The sequence below is a fragment of the Humulus lupulus genome, chromosome 3, assembly GCF_963169125.1.
Source record: "Humulus lupulus chromosome 3, drHumLupu1.1, whole genome shotgun sequence".
Classification (NCBI taxonomy): domain Eukaryota; kingdom Viridiplantae; phylum Streptophyta; class Magnoliopsida; order Rosales; family Cannabaceae; genus Humulus; species Humulus lupulus.
The window spans coordinates 37,484,840-37,505,764 of record NC_084795.1 but is presented as its reverse complement, the minus strand read 5'-3'; the positions used below and the strand labels follow the sequence as shown (position 1 = coordinate 37,505,764).

General features: G+C 31.2%; 1 protein-coding gene and 1 long non-coding RNA gene across 7 annotated transcripts; one reads left to right on the top strand and one right to left on the bottom strand.

The window, feature by feature from the left end:
- Window positions 1-1,141: 1,141 nt before the first annotated feature.
- Window positions 1,142-2,591, bottom strand: LOC133823933 (mulatexin-like). The gene is made up of 3 exons (XM_062256785.1): window positions 2,120-2,591; window positions 1,856-2,015; window positions 1,142-1,526 (listed from the first exon to the last, which is right to left on the bottom strand). The coding sequence occupies exons 1-3, from the start codon at window positions 2,589-2,591 to the stop codon at window positions 1,142-1,144; spliced, it is 1,017 nt and encodes a 338-aa protein (XP_062112769.1).
- Window positions 2,592-6,776: 4,185 nt separating this feature from the next.
- LOC133822537 (uncharacterized) lies at window positions 6,777-20,711 on the top strand. 6 transcript variants are annotated; one of them, XR_009887931.1, is made up of 7 exons: window positions 6,777-7,025; window positions 7,099-7,173; window positions 11,454-11,521; window positions 11,904-11,982; window positions 19,950-20,072; window positions 20,259-20,334; window positions 20,447-20,711. It is a non-coding gene; the product is annotated as an uncharacterized LOC133822537 (long non-coding RNA). The 6 variants fall into 6 exon arrangements; XR_009887927.1 differs by having other exon boundaries at window positions 11,241-11,521; XR_009887932.1 differs by lacking the exon at window positions 11,904-11,982.
- The last annotated feature ends 214 nt before the right edge of the window (window positions 20,712-20,925 follow it).

Here is a 20,925-nt window from a genome sequence, read left to right as displayed (position 1 = left end):
TAATACTAATTAACTAAATTATATAATATTCATTACAATTCTCATTATGTTGATATAACATATAACAAAAAAAATTAAAACTACTTTACTTAATTAAATTTCACAAAAAAATTGACAGCATAATAGTTTAATATGACTATTTCAAAAATTTTAAAATCTGGCACTCAGAATATCCCAAAATATTTATTATAAGATATATATATATATTTAAAATAATTTTGACAACACAACAACTTAAATTTGACCTTTCCCAAAATTTAAAGTCTCCAAACAACAAACCTAGAATAACTAGAACAACAAAATATTTATTAAAATAATATTACAACATAAACCAGACTAATTTATACTACTCTATTGCGTATTAAGTATTATTTAAAAGTATCTTCATTAGTTTTCATTACTTAAATAAATGTTGGTCGCTGAAGGTTGTCAAGACTGAGGATGAGGAATTTAATACAGGACGACTTTCTGTTATGATGATGAGTGTCAAAAACAACACCCAATAATGCTCTCTTATGATTCTAAAATTTTGTGTTTCATTTGTGATCTTTGAATCTTTAGTTTTATTCATGAAAATAAGTTTTATACATGAATATCGATATAAGGAAAATATAAAATGAAAATAAGTAATTGGTAGTAAATATATATCAACAATTTCTAATAGCTTGCCGATAGTCGCAGCTAATATACAAAAAATAAAAAGGAAAAAAAAGGATATACTTGGAAATTAAGTTAATTGTTAGGCTAATTTCTAAAGAAGGATATATCTTTACTTAGTATATAAGAGGATATATAAATTTGTTTCTTTCAGTGGGCTATAATGTTAATATTTTGTAGATAATATTATAAAATAGCAGTATTAGATAGAAATCTATAAGATAGAAGAAATACGACTGTGGCTCATTTATTCATCGCTAAGATGGTCAACCTTAGAAGTTGAACCTCTTTGTTACATTTACATACGTGGACAAATATATACAAAGATAATATATAGGAAGTCGGCCATACGTGAGGACTGTAGAACACACACTCACACACACACATATATAATAACATAAATATATATTTATATAAAAAACGCTTCCTATTAATTTGTCCAAAGAGAGAGCCATCATTTTTTGTTTCTTATTATCCTTATGCTTTAGATGATAGGCATTTGGATGTGAGCATCAACCGATCGGTCGTACCAATATTTCAAGTTATTTCCATAGCTCACTTCTAACATGTCACAGTATTTCTTGTAATAGGCGATGCTATTAGTAGCTGTATCGGTTACCAGATTATTAGGCCTATGTCCATTGATGATGTTTCCAATCACATGTACAGTACCAAAATAGCTGGGGTTCACTTTCTCTTGGGAGTTAGCATTGATAACAATATCATGGCAAGAAGGCTTGTTGTCATGCTGAGTCATCCAGAACCATATGGCTGTCTTGAACGATACAATTGGGTCTGTCGCTACCAAATCAGGGTTGTTGATCAAATCAATGCCAAGACTTTCTCCAGCAAACCCATAATTGTAGTTACTGAGAGATCGAGTATCATATATTATTTCAAGATGTCAAATAATTAAGTTCATATATATAAATTACAAGATTATTTATAATTGGTTTTGAATAATCAAGTAAAACCATTGAGGTCGATCAGTGTGATTAATTATATTAGTCAACATATTATCAAGGATTATACCTTTACAATTTTCATCCTTAAGACATTACACATGTTATTGCGAATATATATATATATATATATTTAAAGAAGGAAAAAAAGAGAGAATACGTAACTATGACTATATATATATATTTATATCTATATTATACGATCGAACTACAAAGATATCGACATATGTACTTACTGAGTGAGTTGCACAGGTCCTCGACTATTGTATTTTTTGCCTGGAGCGCATGGCCAATGAGAGGACGTGCAATAATCATTCTCAGAGTCGACCATAGTCGTAGTCCCGTTAATATGACAATATCCCCATGTATGTGAATCGATTGAATCAGACCTTTGACCTACAACACAAATAATAATTGCATGCATGCATGCATGTTAATATATGAAAATCATTATAAATAATTATTGTAAAATCAATCAAATTTAACAATGGTCGATCAACCTGTTGTTGCTTGAGAAGTTTGACCTAAGAAAGCGGCTAGCTCTCTCTTACGAGAGGTGACATCACCGGTGGTAGCAAAATCAGGGAAAGAGGAAGCGGCAATGAGGAAAGCGTCGTAGTTGTAGAACCCTTGGCTAGGGCAATCGTTCATGTGCTTAAACATTTCGTTATAAACTGATTCACTTACAATCTTGCTTATCCCTTCATTGTTATTTCTGAGTAGCGCTCGGGGGAGATCGTGACTCGAACTATGTGCGACGAACCAGCACTGGTATCGGCAGTTCCCACCCCTGCAGTAGTCAGATCCGCCACCGCACCAGTTATGGATGCTGCAACATCTGGTGTCTCCACATGGAGGGTTGCCTACAGGTGGTCCGCATCTGTGGTCTTCTCTTTCGTCTGCAAGGACTATCACTAAGAAGAAAGAAAGAGTTAAAGATAAGAGAAGAAGACTACTTCCTAGGTATTTCATCTTCTCTTTCTTTGTACGATGAGAAGTTGTTTAGGTGTACCTTGATGAACAGATTACATGGGTATTTATATAGCTAGATCGTAAAGTGAGTGATCAGGTAGGTACTAGTACTGATATTTTTCCATACATATTTTTTTACACATAATAAAAATAATAGACATCAAAACTTGAGATTCTGTTCTAAAAAAAATTCTATTGTATATTACAAAATGTATGAACATTAATCATTTACTTGCAAGTTTTATTTTTTTGTTTCCAAAATGTATTTTTATTACCATGTATAATTACAACTAATAAAGTTTTAAATATGTTTATTTTTATCTTTTTGAAACTAAAATTGATATACTGGTTTATTATTTAATTTTAATTTTAATAAATATAATATATTATTTAAATTATATTAATTTTATAATAAAAAAATCATACAAAAAGGTTTTATTTAAGTAGTGCAAAGTCAATTTTGATGTGTTTGCTAAGTGATGTGCCACGTGTATAGTTAGTCAGTGTAATTTAATATTATATCCCATATATTTTAATTTAACCCAATATTCAAACAAAAATCTTATTTATAGCACAACTTTTGTGACTAAAAGTGAAAATTTGGTGGGGAAAAAGTTATCATTGATAAAAATCTAAAAACAATATGGCTCAAGTATTACAGTCACAAAAATATATAATATATGGTGACTTAATTTGTTTTTAGTTGTTTTTGTTTCGAGTAAAAGTTCTCTTATAAATATATAAATAGTTTTTAAAAAATATGTCACATCTTTATGTAAAAATAACGTACAATGCATATTTAGTTAGTTTCAAAGTTATAAACATGCTTATTCAAATATGTATTTATTTTTATTATTTTTAATTATCATATAAATTTTAAATAAAAAATATTATAAAAATAAATAAAATATGTTTAATATAATGTATGACATAAATATATTAAAAAAATTAGGGCAAAATATTGTCTATAATTTTAATAAAAATCAGTTCACTTTTTTTTCTTCAATATATAATAGAATGAATTACAGTTCTACAGTATATATAAATATTTATATCAATAATGTCTATACATATGACATATATAAACACAACATTGATATATATATTTACATGTTACATGACAAATATATAAATTACAATAATATTTAAAAAGAAATTAATAATAGAAAAAAGTTATAGTGCAGAGTAATATACATGCATCAATTATTTTTAGTTTCTAATGTATCTCGCAATATCTTTTGGTGAATTTGATGAAGAAAAAGAGTTCCAATCACTTGATAGAAAATAAACTATCACACAAATTTATAAGATAAAAAAAATGATATGTATGACTTTATTATTTTTAAATAAATATGATTTAATTATTTAAATTAACATAAAATATTTTTAAAATATTTTATTTTAATTAATTAATTAATTAATTTTTATTTAAGTTTATGTTTGTTCTAATTTTTTAATTTGACAGTGACAACAAGATCATATTATATATTATATGTTTAATATAATATTAATATTATATATAGATTTTAAATTTTAAATTTGTTGCTAGGATTTTCGTTAAAAGAAGTTTGTTTCTATAATAGATAATATTATGTTATATATTTAATATAATATTATTTTAATACGTGAAGTTTAAGTTTAATTAAATTTTATTTAAGTTATAAAATATATAGTATTATTACTTTTAAATAATTATCATTATAAAATATGTCAAAAATATCTTATTTTAAATTATTTAATTATTTATTTATTTAATTTAATTTAATTTTAAATAATGTTTTCAATATATTATTAAATATAATAATATTTTATTATATATAAAAATATTCTGTTAAAGTTAACGAAAAAAAATAAAACATCTTTAAAAAAAAACAAAATTCATGTACATACTTGCTATATAGAAGAGTTATATCATTCTTTAGAACTGATATTCATTATTTTGGGACAAGTTGAGAGAGGATTGTTATGTATATAAATAACTATGCATAATTATTTGTTTCATAACGACTAATATTGATGTATGAAGCTCATTTTTATTAATATATATATACGCCAAATATTAATATCTCGAGCACACGTCACATATTCATCTTTTGTCACTAAATTTCGTTCGTTTTTCTTTTTCTTCATTAAATTACGAACCCCGTGAGATCAGAGGCTGCTCAAACATATTTATATACATAAAAATCAATTTGTAATAATAAATACATGAATAATTTTGACAAAAACATAATTTTTTTTCCATTAAATTATATGAATGATTGCTTGTGTAAATATTTATTTTTAATAAATTATAAAAATTGGGGAGACTTGCTATTTTAATACATGTTGACTTAAACTTTAATGCCAACTTGGTTAAAATATATTAGCTACGTTCACCATATATCTTTTCTTTAAAATTAAGTTTTGAAAGCAAACTTTAGCAAATATATTAAGTTTTTCCAATTTATTTTGTCTTATCAGCGGCCGATATAGTTATATTAATTTCTTTTATTTAAATTATGTTTTCTGTATAATAAATTATTCAGATTTTTTGAAAATATGCCTAGAATTACTAATCGAGGCAGCACACCATTTGAGCTCCTCTGTTCCTTATGCTACTTCAGCAGCTTAGTTTTATTTGCTATTTATTTGTTTGTTTATTTCTGCCACTGGTTGTCGTTATTTATGTTAGATGTCGTTTTTCTTATCTTGATTTACTGTCGTCTATTTGCTAGCTACTGAAGTACCTTTTAGGCCTTGTTTGTTTGTTAAAAATTATGTCGTTTGGGAATTGTTTAAATACTTCTCTTTCTAATGAAAAAGGATGTGAAGAATATTCAGAGAACTTTTATTGTGCTTTTCTAGTTTGAGCTCGTGAGCTCCCTTTGTTCTAATAGGCTGGACTCCATCAATTACATCCAACATCATCATATCACGTGTATAAAATAGAATAATATTGTAATAGTATAATAAAAAAGCATACCCTAGCACAACTGTTCCTTATAAATGTATATTTTGTGCATTATTTTTCTCCCTGATATTTTTTTAATCAGCAGCCACTATCCGTTACTCATACCTTTATTATTGTTAAATTTTTTTAGCCTAATGTTATTATGTTCCCTCAAAATTTCTTTGAATTAATCTATATAATACTATTAAAGATGTAACTGGTTGTCACTACTACAAAACTGAGATTTCCCGACACCCAACCACGACAGTCAACTCTGTTGACTGTCGTAATAGCTTAGCGGAACTCTACGCCGACAACTAATAATTGTCACCGTTGTTTTTTACTGTCGCTATTGACCCTAATGCCGACAGATAATTCGAGACTAATGCCGACAGTTAAAATGTGTCGCTATTGATCCCAATGCCGACAGTGAATTCGAGACCAATGCCGACAGTTAAAATGTGTCGCTATTAACTCCAACGACGACAGTTAATTCAAGACCAATATCGACAGTTAAACGTTGTCGCTATTGACTCCAACACCGACTGTTAATAAAAGTCCAATGCCCACAGTCATAAAATTTCGCCAAAATTCAAATAACAAATTATAATTAAAGAATAGTATAATTTTAAAAATAAACTAAATTATGTAAGTATATATTTATAAAAATTATGTATTTATTAAAAAATTTTAAAACTAGATTTTTTTTTTGTTTCTAAATTTTTCATATTATTAACTTTTGTATTTATAATAATTTTAATATCAAAATTTAAATTTATTATTCTTTAACATATTTACAAAATTTACTATATTATTCTTTAACATATTTATAAAATTTTTAATAGTTAAAAAAGAGTTGTTTTATTAATTAGAAAAATATTGTAAAATAATTAATGAATAGTATAATTTTAAAAATAAACTAAATTATGTAAACATATATATTTATAAAAATTATGTATTTATTAAAAACTTTTAAAACTAGATTTTGTTGTTTCTAAATTTTTCATAATATTAACTTTTGTATTTATAATAATTTCTATATCAAAATTTAAATTTATTATACCTCAACATATTTACAAAATTAACTATATTATAAACTATTTAATTCTTTAACTACAAGAGTAATAGGCTTTAGCGACTACACCTCTAGCGACGACATTAAAAATTCGTCGCTAGAGGTACTTTGAGAGACATGCGGGTATATCGCTTTTATTTAGCGCCAAACCAATAAAAAAAATCCAAACCCAATTTTATTTTCCCCCTGTAACTCTCGCTCCTCTTAGACCCATACCCCAAACCTCTCTGTAAGCCTCTCTCGAAACCCCAAACGACTCCCTCTGAAAGTCTCTCTCCTCTCAGACCTCAATCCCCAAACCCCAAACATCTTTCAGACTAAAACCCAAATCCCAATCTTCGAAACCCCAAACACAGACGGCTCCTCCAAGCTCCATCATAGACGGCGTCTCCAAGCTGTCCTCTGATCTTCCTCTCGGCATTCTACGGTATATATATATATATTTAGTTTATTTTATTATTAATATTCTTAACTTAATTAGAGATTTTGTCTACAAGAAGACTATCAAGTGTTGAGATTGACGATTCTTCAAAGCTTCATCGGAGACGTTCTTCCGATCTTCCTCTCCATCTACGGTATATATATATTTAGTTTTTATTAGTAGTATTATATATATATTCTTTTGTGACACAAGGTAGTCCGAAATTATTTGAAATGAACAAAAAAACCTAAGTATATATATTTTTTATCCTTGACACCATTGCTATTTTTGAAACATCTTGCTTTAATCAAGAAATTAGATAAGATTGCAATTGGGTTGGGTGGCTCTGATGCTATCTTTTGAGCTTCTGTTCACTTCCTGTTCCTGATATTACCTTCTTTGATATGTTCTTTTAAGATATTTCTAGTCTTATTTGTTTGCTGGGAATGTTATTTTATTATCTGTCGATATATCTATTATATTACTTCAGGCTCTTGATGATGACATTACTGTTTTATGGTATATGTTGTGTTCCTTTTTACTTAATACTTTTAATCTGTTTATGATCGAATTTTCTAATCCTTATGTGCTACTAAAATTATTTCCAACAAGCACCTCTGCATAATTCTTAGTTTGTATTTTTCTGACTTGGAACATGGTTGTAAGCTGACAATGCTAACCCCCCTTCCCCCCAAGAATAAACAAAACAAAAGAGCTAATCGTCATCCTTTCTTAACACAAAATTATATGTCTATACTATAATTTAATGAGAAGATGCACTTAGAGACTAGATTCTCACGGAAAGTTCTGCACATATTTTTTCTATGGTGCTTCTGAGAGTTTTTGAATGAGGGACTTCATGTTATGCATATATCTTTAATGATTCTTTCATTTTTTAACAGATTCTAAATTACTGATCCATTTAAACCTATATGCAGCAATCGACAATATAGAGTCTCAAAGTTATGTAATGGATAACTTTAGAGCTGCTAGCTTGTGATCTCTTTGTCAAATTGATAATCTTTATGATTTTTCTGTACACAATTGTGTCCTTAGAATATGAACATGAAATAAAAAAGAAGAAGAAAAAAATTCTGACAAATGAAAAAGTGCATTTTGATTGCCTTTGCTATGTCGCTTAACTCACTTCAATTGATTGTAACCATTTCCTTTCTTGGCATGAACTGCCCTGTGTAACAAAAGAATATATATATAAATATATATTTCGGATGTGCTCTGCCTATGATGTTATCTTTCATGGTGTTTCTAATATATACTTAGTTGTTTTTGTTCATTTCAAATAAAAATAATTACCCTCTATTTTAACAAATGAGAGCTTATGTTTTTGGATGTTCTTGGTGTGTGATATTTTGTAGTGCTTTGAGGGATCTAGATTTCCTCCCATACACGCCGAATAATTGCCCTCTTAGGAGTGTACAGTTTCTATATTTTGACTGATTATGAAACTACTTCTGGCTGATAGTTATGAGATTTGGACAATAAATATGCAAACTACATGAGGCTGACATGTTATTTTTTGCTTTCTATTTGTTTGTTTTGTTTTGATTTTTAAGATTGGGACAATAAATATGCTATTTTTTGTGTGTGTATATTTTAACCAACCTATCATGCTAGTGGTGATATAGTATAATCTTTACTTGAGAAGAGCCAATGGAATAGTGTTGTTATTTGCTATAATCTTTCATGTTCCATTGAGTATATATGTGTATATTCATATGTATTATTGGATTCCATTGACTATATACAAATTTTTATTAATGATTTAGAGGTTGTAACGCCCTGGTTACCCCAGAACAGTTACGGTGATCGATGAACTGGAAATTTGACCCCTTACCCGAGTCCTTTGGTTAAAAATGTGTTCTACATGTTATTAACAGGTTAAGGTGGAAAACCAATTAAAAGGAAATGATATACTTTATTAAAACTATTCATGAGCTCATCAAAACATTTACACGTTATTTACAATATAAAAAGGTCATTACTGTTTTTAAATTTACAACCCTGCCGACACAAGCGGCAAAAATAGGGTAAACCCCCTAGTTCCTCTGAGAACTCCTTGGCCCTGGTGGTCAAGCGGCCGCGTATGTACACATCACCACCTATGCTATCCACTCAAGGTTGGGTGAGTTTTTCTTTCCCTTTACCTGCACCACATAGCACCCATGAGCCGAGGCCCAGCAAGAAAACACAAGATAGCATGATATAATATCAACAATGATTATAATAATCATTCAAGACTATCAGTCCAAAACAGATAGGTGACAGTCGCAAAAGTCATTAAATTGGGAATAGCTCCCTTCAGCCTTGTGATGATAGGGTCACCGAGGCTTAACAGGTATGTGAACCTTTCATTAGCTTAACCAGGATGGGTGCATGGTGACTGGTCACCAACATAACCTTCCTCATGACCATAGAGTCATAATCCTAGAACATCGTTCCCTAGCCATGTGACAAGCGGTCACCTGGGCCTTAGGCCCTAGTTCTGAGTAACTAGTCTTAGACTAGCCAAGCGCTTATAAGTTTCATCGACTTTAGGGTCGGTCTAGCATTAATGCCTTAGAGCCATTCAATGCTAATATCGATTAGATCTAATCTTTATTTGGCCCTGCATTCAGGACACTTATGTCGGTTCTGACTCTTAGGTCAGTGTCCCTGACTAGTCAGTACATATACAAGTATACAATATTCGCTAGCATTTAATAGGCAATCTATGTCCACATTTATCAATCAATATGCCTCAATAACAATCATGCATGTCATATATATACTGGGTGCAGTTTTCTTACCTCAAGTTCGAGCGAGAATACCCCTGAGAACGATCGATCTTTTAGTTCCTTAGCGGTTACCTAATCACAACCAATTATAATCTCCATTAATGAGAATCAACACGGACAGGGTCTTTACCTAAGCACCACTCTCGGGACCTCGAAACATGCCCACATGGTGAGTAGATTCGATCCCAGGCCTTAAGGATTGAAACCCTAAGTCAAAAACGCTTAAAAACACCCAAAACGGGACTTTGAAGGAACAGAGTAGTGCTACAGCGCTAAACTCAGAACCCCCAACATGCCCAAAAGACCCCCGTGTAGCGCCCTAGGGTGGGCGCTACAGCGCTTCCTCCAGACCTGATGCCCCCTGAAACCTCCTTCTTCATCTCCTTCGATCCCAACCTGTTTCCAATACTTCCAATTCCCATTTTTGATGCCAAATGAACCCAAAAACCACCCTAACATATCCCAAACATCAAAACCATAGGAACCCTAGCCAAAACTCCCAACAAAACCAAGATCTCAACCTAGAAATCTCATCTGCAAAACAAAACTAAGAACAGGGCAAACCAGAGAATTCAATGGTTAGAAACTTACCCAAAGCTCAACTTATGACGCTCTTCAAGGGTGGAATACACTCCCAAACTCCCAAGGCTTACTTCCCAAGCTTGAATCCTCAAGTTCAAAAATCTCAAAGGAAACTGAAGGAGAAATAGATACGGGAAGGCTCTTGAACTTACTCTGTTTTTCTCACTTCTTTCATAGCCAAAATGGTTATATCTATCCTAAGGGTGAAATGACCTTTATACCTCTAGGTGAAATTAAGGTTTCTAAAGGATCCCAAGGGCAAAATTGGTATTTTCTACTTATCTCGTTAATCATAATTAACACTCTCCAATTCCCGCTATTCTCAATAACCTCAAACACCAATAATTCATATCATGTTACCCTTTAATTCTCGGTAACGCTCTAATCATTAAAATCACCCCGAGACTCATCCCGAACTTAGATCTGTTATGACTAGACCACTAATCAATATTCCAAGATCGTCTCATGCCGAATAGTTCGAACAAACTCACATTATAATGTGGTCTCAACATATATCATCAACATGCATACAATTATACAATTATACCCTCAACGAGCCAAATTACCATCACACCCCTGTATTTAAAATGTGGACTCACATGCATGCATTTAACATCATATTATAATATAGTTCACATATACATGCATATCATCATTTAATGGTATAATGAAACAAGTATGGCCCTCCCGGCTTACTAACCCCCATTGAACACATCGGAGAATTCGGGGCATTACAGAGGTGTTAGCCTTTTGATTTATTTTGTGTTTTAAATTCAAGTCATGTTGCTTATGGAAAGCTTATTTGAATGCCTTTGTTCCTTTTATTTGTATTTTTTTGGCCAAGATTGAAGATGAATGCAAAGATGAATTTCATCAATATTTGAAACCAGAATTTTTGTATGGACACGAAGAAGAGTGATTCTTGTTACTCAAAAATTAATACTCAATTTCAATGCAGTCAAGGTTTAAGGCCTTCTACATGGTTTGCTTTCTTGACCCTTTTCTTTTTTATAATTGATTATGTTTTAATTTTGTTGTGGGTTTGCTTTCATAACAGTTGATTACTTTTATTTTCTCTTGGCTCTCCTTTGTCACGAGTTGTTCAGACTTAAAATCCTTTAGTGGGTAAGTCTTTTATGATCTTAGTTTTAAAAATAAATATATATATTTATATCATATATATTGTCTTCTGATATTATGTCTTTGTGAGTCAATTATCATACTTTTTTTATGGTTTAATGATTTAGTTTTTCTAATCGTCTTTTATTCTGTTTGATGAAATCAATTTTTTACTCTTTTTTTTTTAATGTTGTAATGATGATAAATTGTATAAGCAGAAAAAATATAAAAAATCCCTTTCTACTATATTATGTGTTTGCACCTTTGGTCTTAAGTGTAGCTTTAAATGACTTATATCAAATGATATCTATATTTACACATGTTTTAGCTGACAATTTTTATTATTTTTAATTTTGTTGGCATTACAAAATAAAAATGCAAAAAAAAGTACTGAAAAGGAGGCTCAAAGTCTATTGTGTGTACTGAAAAGTCTAAGTATCCCAAATACAGACATGATACTCTTGCAGGTCAGCCATCTTGGATTAGTTCTCCTCGTTTCTACTTTTTATATAGTAAATTAAATGTGTGTTAGTAATGTGTCTTGATGTTCTCCACCTGTGTTACTTTACTCAATCTCCATGGATAAGTACTATTACTCGACCAAAGCATGATGGGGCTGGTATTCACTACAAGAAAAAATAGTATTCATAACACTTAAAAACTGCTAACCGGGAGTATTGATAACGCTTCTGAAAATGCTAACATAGCCCCTGTTATTAAAAGCCCTGTCTTTTCTATAACAGTATTCGAATGTTATGTTCGATGTTATCTTAAACTATTCAATAACACATTTTTAGTTGCTATAATATTCAAATAATAACATTTCGTTAGAGTATTTGATTATAAATTTGGAGTTTAATCTTATACTTTATGCATAACACTTTTCCATTATTACATTTGATTATTTTGATAGCATTTTTAGTTTGTTATATTATATAAATCATAACAATTTGTTATGTTTATAATATATTTCTAAATCATAACATATTAAAAGTCTAGTAATAAAATTTTGTTACTTTAGTGTGGATAATATATTTTAAATTTTATTTTGATAAGTATACTTATAAGGTTTTTTTTAATTAAAAGATTTTCATTATTGTATTTTGATAAAAAAAAATCAAAATTAATCATAAAATGTAATTCTCAATAGATTGATAAACCACAAGTATTACATTAAACAATAACTAATTCAAACCATGAATATGTCTACTTCATGAGATCTTAGTTCTAACTTAAATTTGAAAGCATAACATATAAAGTTTTATAATCTTGAAAATTTTTTACTTTAAAAATGAAAAACAGAAACATTACAAGATACACAAAAGTAAATCATGCATGAAACTTGTTCCATCCTTCAATTCATCATCCAACCAAGTACTTGCTGCTGAAGTTGTTTGTTGCCATTTGAAGCTCTGTAAATTGAAATCTCCTCAGGTTTCCAAGGCAAACCTCCTCATGATGTTGCTCTGAAATTTTTTAAAGCCTACAACTGTTAATCTCTTCTTATTGTCAAACAATTTAACCCTGCAATGAAACATATATAAAAAGCAAAAACCAATGAAACCCAACACTACTTAAGTAAGTAATGTTAGATTAAACAAAAATATGTACAGTATAAACCATAACAAAGCAGCTTTGCAAGATATGAAACATATATGAAATAGTCATGTTCATTAGTGTAAAACTAAACCCAAATTCTCTTCTGAACTAGTCAGTAATGAGGTCAAAATTATTAAAGAAGGTGAAAATCGCTTAAGGAGTTCAAATGGCTAAATTGCTTAAGGAGTTCAAATGGCTAAGAGCTTAAGGAGCTATTCTAATTCTTAACAGTCCTTACATTTTCATGGCCAATATGGCATAGGAGTTCAATGTCTTCTCCAATTTAGTTGAAGCAACTGCTCATCATATATTATGTGAATGGTTTTCCTCACTAACTGTAATTAAGAAACATGTAACAACAAGGAAGAGTACCCTATTATTGTATCTCAATATGTTGAGGTAACTGAAGCAAAAAGACCAAATAATACAGTTTAGAGAAATGGTATCAAACCAGAGAATAGGTAAAGTTAAACATATATACATAAATACACAAACATAAAATACACACATAAAATAAAAGCCAGATTCCCTGTCTTTTATTTCTGTTTTGTTCTGTTTTCCTTCTTTACTTGTATTTTTCTTAAGTAATAATACATGTAGATTTGTTTCAAAAAAAAAAAAACAAATTATGTTGCACCAATTTGTAAACAATATATTCTGGAGATAATCTGAAACTCAATAAGAAAAAGGTATATGACATAGAATTTTTTTAGCGACTAACCATTTCAATGTCAGAAAAATTTGGGCTGCCCAGTGTTAGGCTCCTGAAATTCTCCTCACACCAATGCTCCACATACATCACAGAAGTGAAGTAGGAGCCAAGAATCTATACACACAATATTCAGCACCGTCCTTATCACATCTTGATCTTTCAGGAAATCAACGCTTAAGCGTGCCTGTCCTATAATTTCAGCCCATTTCTGCATTACGAAGTAATAGCACAAGGAATTCAGTATATAGCATATGTGATCTATTTTGTATCTAACAAAAACATAAATGGAGATGACCAAGAGAAGTAAATAAAATTTAAATGACCTGATTAGGCAGCTCCATCAATCTCTGTAGAAACTAATCCCTCTTCTGAGGATTAGATTCTGCATGAATCATATGACCAACCTGAAACAAACCACCTGCTTTAAATGTGTATGACCGTTTTATGTATAACAAAGTAAATAGGTCCAACTAAAAAGTCCTACCGATTCATAGAATGAATGAATTTGATGAGGCTCAAGATCTGCAACAGTGGTTGGAAGGCCTGTTAAAAGTTCACTTATAAATGGTTCATTGCTCCAACCTGCAAATAAAAAGGAGCAAAGTACTGAATAAATAGGAGTTAACAAAAATAATCCACTCTAGTTTCCCTTAATTGTGAAAGCAAGTTAATATCATCCTTTACTTAGTTGCAAATATAACTGAACCCAGAGAAAAATATTGACAACTATGAACAGCCAGAATTCAAATAAAAAATGTGAGTTTCTCAAAGTAATTGTTACCTGAACAATTACAAATTTCCGTTTGCACTTCAGAACAATCTTCAAGAATGTGTCACAGGCCATATCCTGAAACACATGAACACAAAGCTTTAGCAACACTTATGTAGACAAACCATTCAATTTAAAAGACAAAATTTCTCAGTAACTTTTAAGCCTTAAACCTAACCAAGAAAACCACAACAGAAAAAATGCCTGAACACCAGGATGTGTCTCATGCATGAACTCAAACAATTTGTTCACAACAGTTTTTAGGAACTTCCAGTGAGCTCTTAGAAACCTTGGGTACTATCCAACAACATACCTGCAGAAAGAGAGGAGGATTATGTACAAGATTTCAAAAAAGTACTGGTTGTATACCTCAAACCAAGTTTCTCATGGTTCTCAAAGTTACACAATTAAAATCAAGTGGCTAAAATTCATGGTTTCTACAAATGACCAAAGAATCTGGATGGAATGAGGTGTTATGGCCTGGCAGGCTATATCTATATGCATTCCACCTCAATTCAAGATAGATAATCAATCATTCAATCATGAACACTTACATAATGTTACTTGCGATGACAGCTTTGTTATCCTTCCCTTTCGTGATTTCGCATAAATTCAGCAAGTCACGAATGACCATAACCAAAAATCTGTTCTCTTGCCTAAGCAAACCAACATAAAAAATATGAAGGGCATACATTGACCTCCAGAACATGAATATTTCTTATGCATTTGATGATGCAAACACATTATCAAGAAACATGTATAACATTTAAATAAATAAACTCTCATATTTTCCCAAATGAGAGGGGCATGTAAAAGTGATCTCTGGGTTCTACATCAAGATCCCTAACACCACATGACAGATGCATGGACATGTGCCCCCACAAACTCATAATGATATGTGGTGTAAATAACATTTACAAGGAAATAAAGTACAAGCTTACACTGACCATGTGACTATCTTAGATCAGAATAAGCATTTTTTTGTAGTCAAAACAGAAATGCCAAGTAAACTATTATCACAAATAGAAAATGAGTAGAAATAACATTTATAGGGAAAGTTAAAAATGTACTTGTTCTTCCATCATCGAACCAGATATAGACCCTATTGCCCAACATAATGTGTTTAAGTTGTTCCAATTCCAATCCTCGCCACTTAATTGTTTGCTTAGCTTCTTTAGCATCTGCATCATATAAGAAGAATAGACAACATACGATAGAATTTATGAGGAAAATAATATATAACACAATCAATTGACACATTTTCTCTGCAAGTGTCTGACAAGATAGAAACAAGGTGTTCCATTATAATTATACATGCAGAAAATAATTTCATTTGCATGGCCAATAAAAGAAATTCCCCACTCATATTTTTCCTCAAACTATTCACTATCAGCAGCCCCCAAGCTGCAGCCACATGACTTGAAAGAAATTTCCACTCAAAATAGGTCGCATCATAACAGAAATATTATTAGACATAAATATAAATAAAAACTATATCTAACAGAAGCTTGTACTAACTTTGGTACCAATAGAAAACATGAAAAATATTTCAATACATTTACTACTTTATTTTCCATAAACCCATACCAGCTTTTCCGTGCCCTCGTGATCAAGATGTGACAAATATATCAAAGTCTCCCTCATGATCTGCAACAATAATAGACCATAGCAATTTGGTTAAGGAAAGTTTCCATAATAAATAAGAGTTCAAGCAATTTTATACCTTCATTCCCTTTATTACATCCTCAAGAGTAATAACCTGTAACAGAGACAAAAAAAAATAAGTCTGGATTAATAAAAAAAATGTTTTCCAACTGTTAATGAGAACACAAAACAGTAGCCAACACAAAACATAGACCATCAAAAATCAATATCATATTCAAATTTCATGCTAAGATCAAAGTAGCCCCTCACTTGAAACAGAGATACAACTCACCAAACAAAGTAGAAAAAACCAATTTGTCAAAATGAGAAAGCTGCAGGTGGGGAAGGGAACACAAAACTAGAAAGAAATGTATTTAATTTTTTGATTTTATAGAACTTCTTGCAATAAAATAATCTTGTGGCCTTGAGATGTATAAAGAAACAGAAAATCAAACTAGACCCAAATTTTAATATGTTTTACATGATTTGGGATTTGCTTTTCTATGATGTAACTAGCTAGCAAGAAAAATTATAGTAGTTTACTACTACTACTACTACTAATTTCAAGTAAATTTAAAAAGTTTGTATTATCACAGAGAAAACTAATCCAAAATACAATTTAGATCCTTTACCAAATAGGTGGTGGATTTCTTGATGGCATCCTAGCTAAAATACCCACCAATCAAGTAATTTAAGAAATGGGATTTCTTGATGGCATCCAATCAAACAACCTAATAGCTTTATCAACTTCTCCATGTTTAGAAAACCCATAATTATAGAACTCTAAAACATAACATCTAACTTAGAACTTTCATCAAACAGTTTTCTTGCTTCACTCAGAAACACACAAAAACAAAAATCATTAGCACATACTACAAATATGCAATCTGAATTCCAAAGTAAAAATCTTAGTCAAATGAAACTCATAAAATAGTTGGGAAACAGCCAAACTAGTCGTAAAATCAACTACGGTGGCAACAAATCATTCTGATGCTATGCAAAGCCAACATCTTTGAGCTAGATGATAGTTAATAAGTAGAAAATTAATTTTCATCTACTTGACAGTTTCAATCAAATCTCATCAGTCTCTCAGTGTTTTTCTTACATAGAAACTGAGATAAAAATTATCTAGATGTGATTAAAAATAAGAAAAGGATTCCTTAAAAAAAAAAAAAACTTACCATGCCTTTCATTAAGATCACTAATAGTTGACTTTTTGTCTAATTCTGATCAAGAGTCCAGTATTACAGTATATCTATAGACAATGAAGCTCAGGGAGGAGGTTTAAGCTCAGTATTACAGTATATCTATATTCGCTCAACTCTATAGACAGATGTAACTCATAAAAGTATATCTCAAAAACAGTATTACATGTATATAGTTGAGCGAATATAGAGTTGACTTCAGAAATTTATTCAAAAAAAATCTTAATAAATGAAGACCTGATGCCGTGAGATACTGAGGTGTTGTGCCTACTGCTTGCTGCCATCTGGCTTTTGTGAAGCTTTGAGGTGTCCTTCCGAATTGATGCCATGACTAGTGAGGTGAGTTGCCTTGAAGACCTGGTGTCGTGAGGTTATGTGCCTTGCGTGAAAGATAAGATTTGTAGTGCATGAAAGATGAGAATGCCTCTTGCTTTTTGTCTTTCATAAACTGAAAATCTTGGACTCTTGGAATATTTCTGTACACAACAAAAATAGTACATAAATTTTTTAAAACAAAATTATACTTAGAATAGTATTCAAAATATGAAAACTAACAATGGCTTCGAGTACTTGAATTAATTAAGGAAACGTTTCCATTGGTAGTCTTGAAAACAAAATCAAAACCAGACAAGAACAGAACAGAACATTGATAAGAAAAAATAATACATACCTTGAGATCGTTGACAACATCATAAGGAATGGGGGTGACAGTTTCCAACTGAGCTCCTTCGACCATGAAACCTGGCTTGGGACCCTCTGGCTGCCTCTTGGTGTTGATGGCCTCACCCTTCAACTTGGCCTCGACCTTGAGCTTATCGTTCCTTAACTTTATGTTTCTGAACTCCTCAGTGCATCTAGAGGGCTGGACATGCTCCACACGAACATGAATCCTCTTCTTAATGATGTGGTTCCCAACCTGCTTGTTAACCTCCACGCCAATAGCACACTTGGTGATGTTTCAGACACGCCCAGTTTGGCCATGGTAGAACTTGTGGGGCATACCCTTGTGAATGGCGCCATTAAACTTTCAAATCCATTAATCAACACAAAAAAAAAAATCAAAATTGACGGGCTCAGTTACCTTAGTTTACATATAAATCATACTTCATATATCATAAATTAAAAAAATGGGTTAAAGTTACCTTACTTCACATAATGGACAGACTCTGTTGCCCATCGCCCATGGAGGAAAGGCCTCTAGTTCGCGCTAAGGAGAAGAAAGGGTCAAAGCACTTTGGGGAGCATCTACTTCGACCCTTATTGCGTCTTTTCATCATCGTCCCAAAGCCCTTTCCTGGGACCCTTCATCATTGATCCTTAGCACCCACATCTGAAAGAGAATGAGAGAGAGAGGTCGGTGAACGATGGTTCCAAACCAAAGAGAGCGAAAGAGAGAGTCACTGTGAGTGGGATGAACGAGAGAAGGCAAGAGATTGGAGTGTGTGTGGCTATTTTTAGAGGGAGAGAAAAAGAGACAGAGAGGGGAACGTGGTTAGGGTTGATTTGTGAAGAAGAAGATACAAGAGAGAGAGAGAGATACTTTAGGGCTAATAGAATATTAGAGGGGGAGATGGAAAAGCTAGTGGCGGGCTTTAAAATTTACTGTACCAAGAGCGCACCTGATTTTTCTATTTAACCATAGCGTTTTTTAAAAATTGTGATTTTTAGGTGTTATATTAGGCTAAATTCTTGTAGTGATTGAATGACCAAGCATATTTACAAGTAGAATGAAAGTGAGGCTCCTAATAATTGCAATACTGAGGCTTGAAGGAAAAAGATCTATATAATTTTATGGTGTATAATTTTATTGCAAATGACTTGATAATTTACTTAGCATTTGGCGTCTTCATAGTCAATATACATTCAAGAAATGCCTTCCTTTTGTTCCTGCTGATATTGTTGTAACTATGTACACATATAGATATATATATTAGTGTTCATTAATAAATTTAATTAGTAGATATAGTTAGGATCTAATAAAGTTTTTTATTATATCAGTTAGTGTCGATTGTTTAAATTGCTTGTGGTTTCCAAAGAATTGAAACTAGTGTTGTTTCACTATGTTTTTTAGATGGAAAAATTTGGGATTTAGGCAAGCTATGTTTTATTAAACTTTAACCACACAAAATAGAACTCACATACAAATTAATATATCTTGTCAGAGTTGTTTGCAAAATATATTTATGGACATTAGATGTTTGCATGAATTAAGATTTATGATTTCCTGAAATAATTTAAGAATTTCTACTCAAACAAGGATTGGATTCAATGCTGATGTGTTCTTATATTTAGTGTGTATTATTGCATGTATTTAGTTTTGTTCCTTCACTATGTTCTACAATCCTAGGTTGGGATTCTACATTTTTTTTCTTCTTTTCAGAAACACAAATTCCTACTAATTTTTCATGATTGCAAATTTCAATATCTTATTACATTTTGATCAGTTTGAGAGGGCATTATAATTAGGTTGCAAAGTGACTGTGTAATTTTTCTTTGCATGTGCAGGGCTAGTCCATAAAAATTTGTTATTCCTTTAGCCAAGTACTACAAGACAGTGTGTTGAAACCAAATATCTCTTGGCATGCATTTTCATATGATGTTTGAAGCCGAAGAATCTGGAACAAGAAGGTAGCTATACTTGAATCTTTATTCCTGTTATGATAATAGCCAGACAAAAGAATCTGACATTGGTTTATGCTTAGATTTTCTTGGATCTAAATTCACATATTGCCTTCTAAAATTCAAGAATATTTTCTGTAATGCTGATGAATAAGGATAATTTTGGGCTAAAAGCAAAATGAATTCCTTTGGCAGGTATATGGGCACAACCACAGATATTAATTATCTTGATCCCGCTAGATGGAAGAATTCACAATGGCGTAATTTGTAGGTTAGCTGATGGGGCAACTTGTTTCTTTTGTCCTCTCTTCATTTGATGTTATTAGTATTTTTCTTATTATTATTGTAGAATACTAACGTCATTTGTTTGTATACTTGATTAGGTTGGTTGGGACGAATCAATTGCTGGGGAAAGGCATAATAGGGTCTCAATCTAGGAGATTGAACCTGTAATTTTTATTTGAGTAAATGATTCCTTTTTTGAGTTATTAATTATTTACTTTGTAAATCTAGTTATATTTTTTTAAAGTCAAGACGATTATGTTTATAGACAAGACTGTGATTTTTGTGTGATTTTTGAGTCAAGTAGTAGGGTTATATTTGGCTAAAATTTGTATTATTTGATTTGTAAATACTTTGTATAAGTATTGTTATTTTAATTTATAATTTTTTTAGATTTGTATGTAAATGTTTCATTTAAATCATAATTTTTAATTTAAAATGAAAATAAATAAATTTTTTGTAAGCAATGATGACACCTAATAACTGTCGGCGTTGCCAGCAACGGCGACACCTAATAACTGTCGGCGTAGCCAGCAACGGCGACACCTAATAACTGTCGGCGTTACCAGCAACGACAACA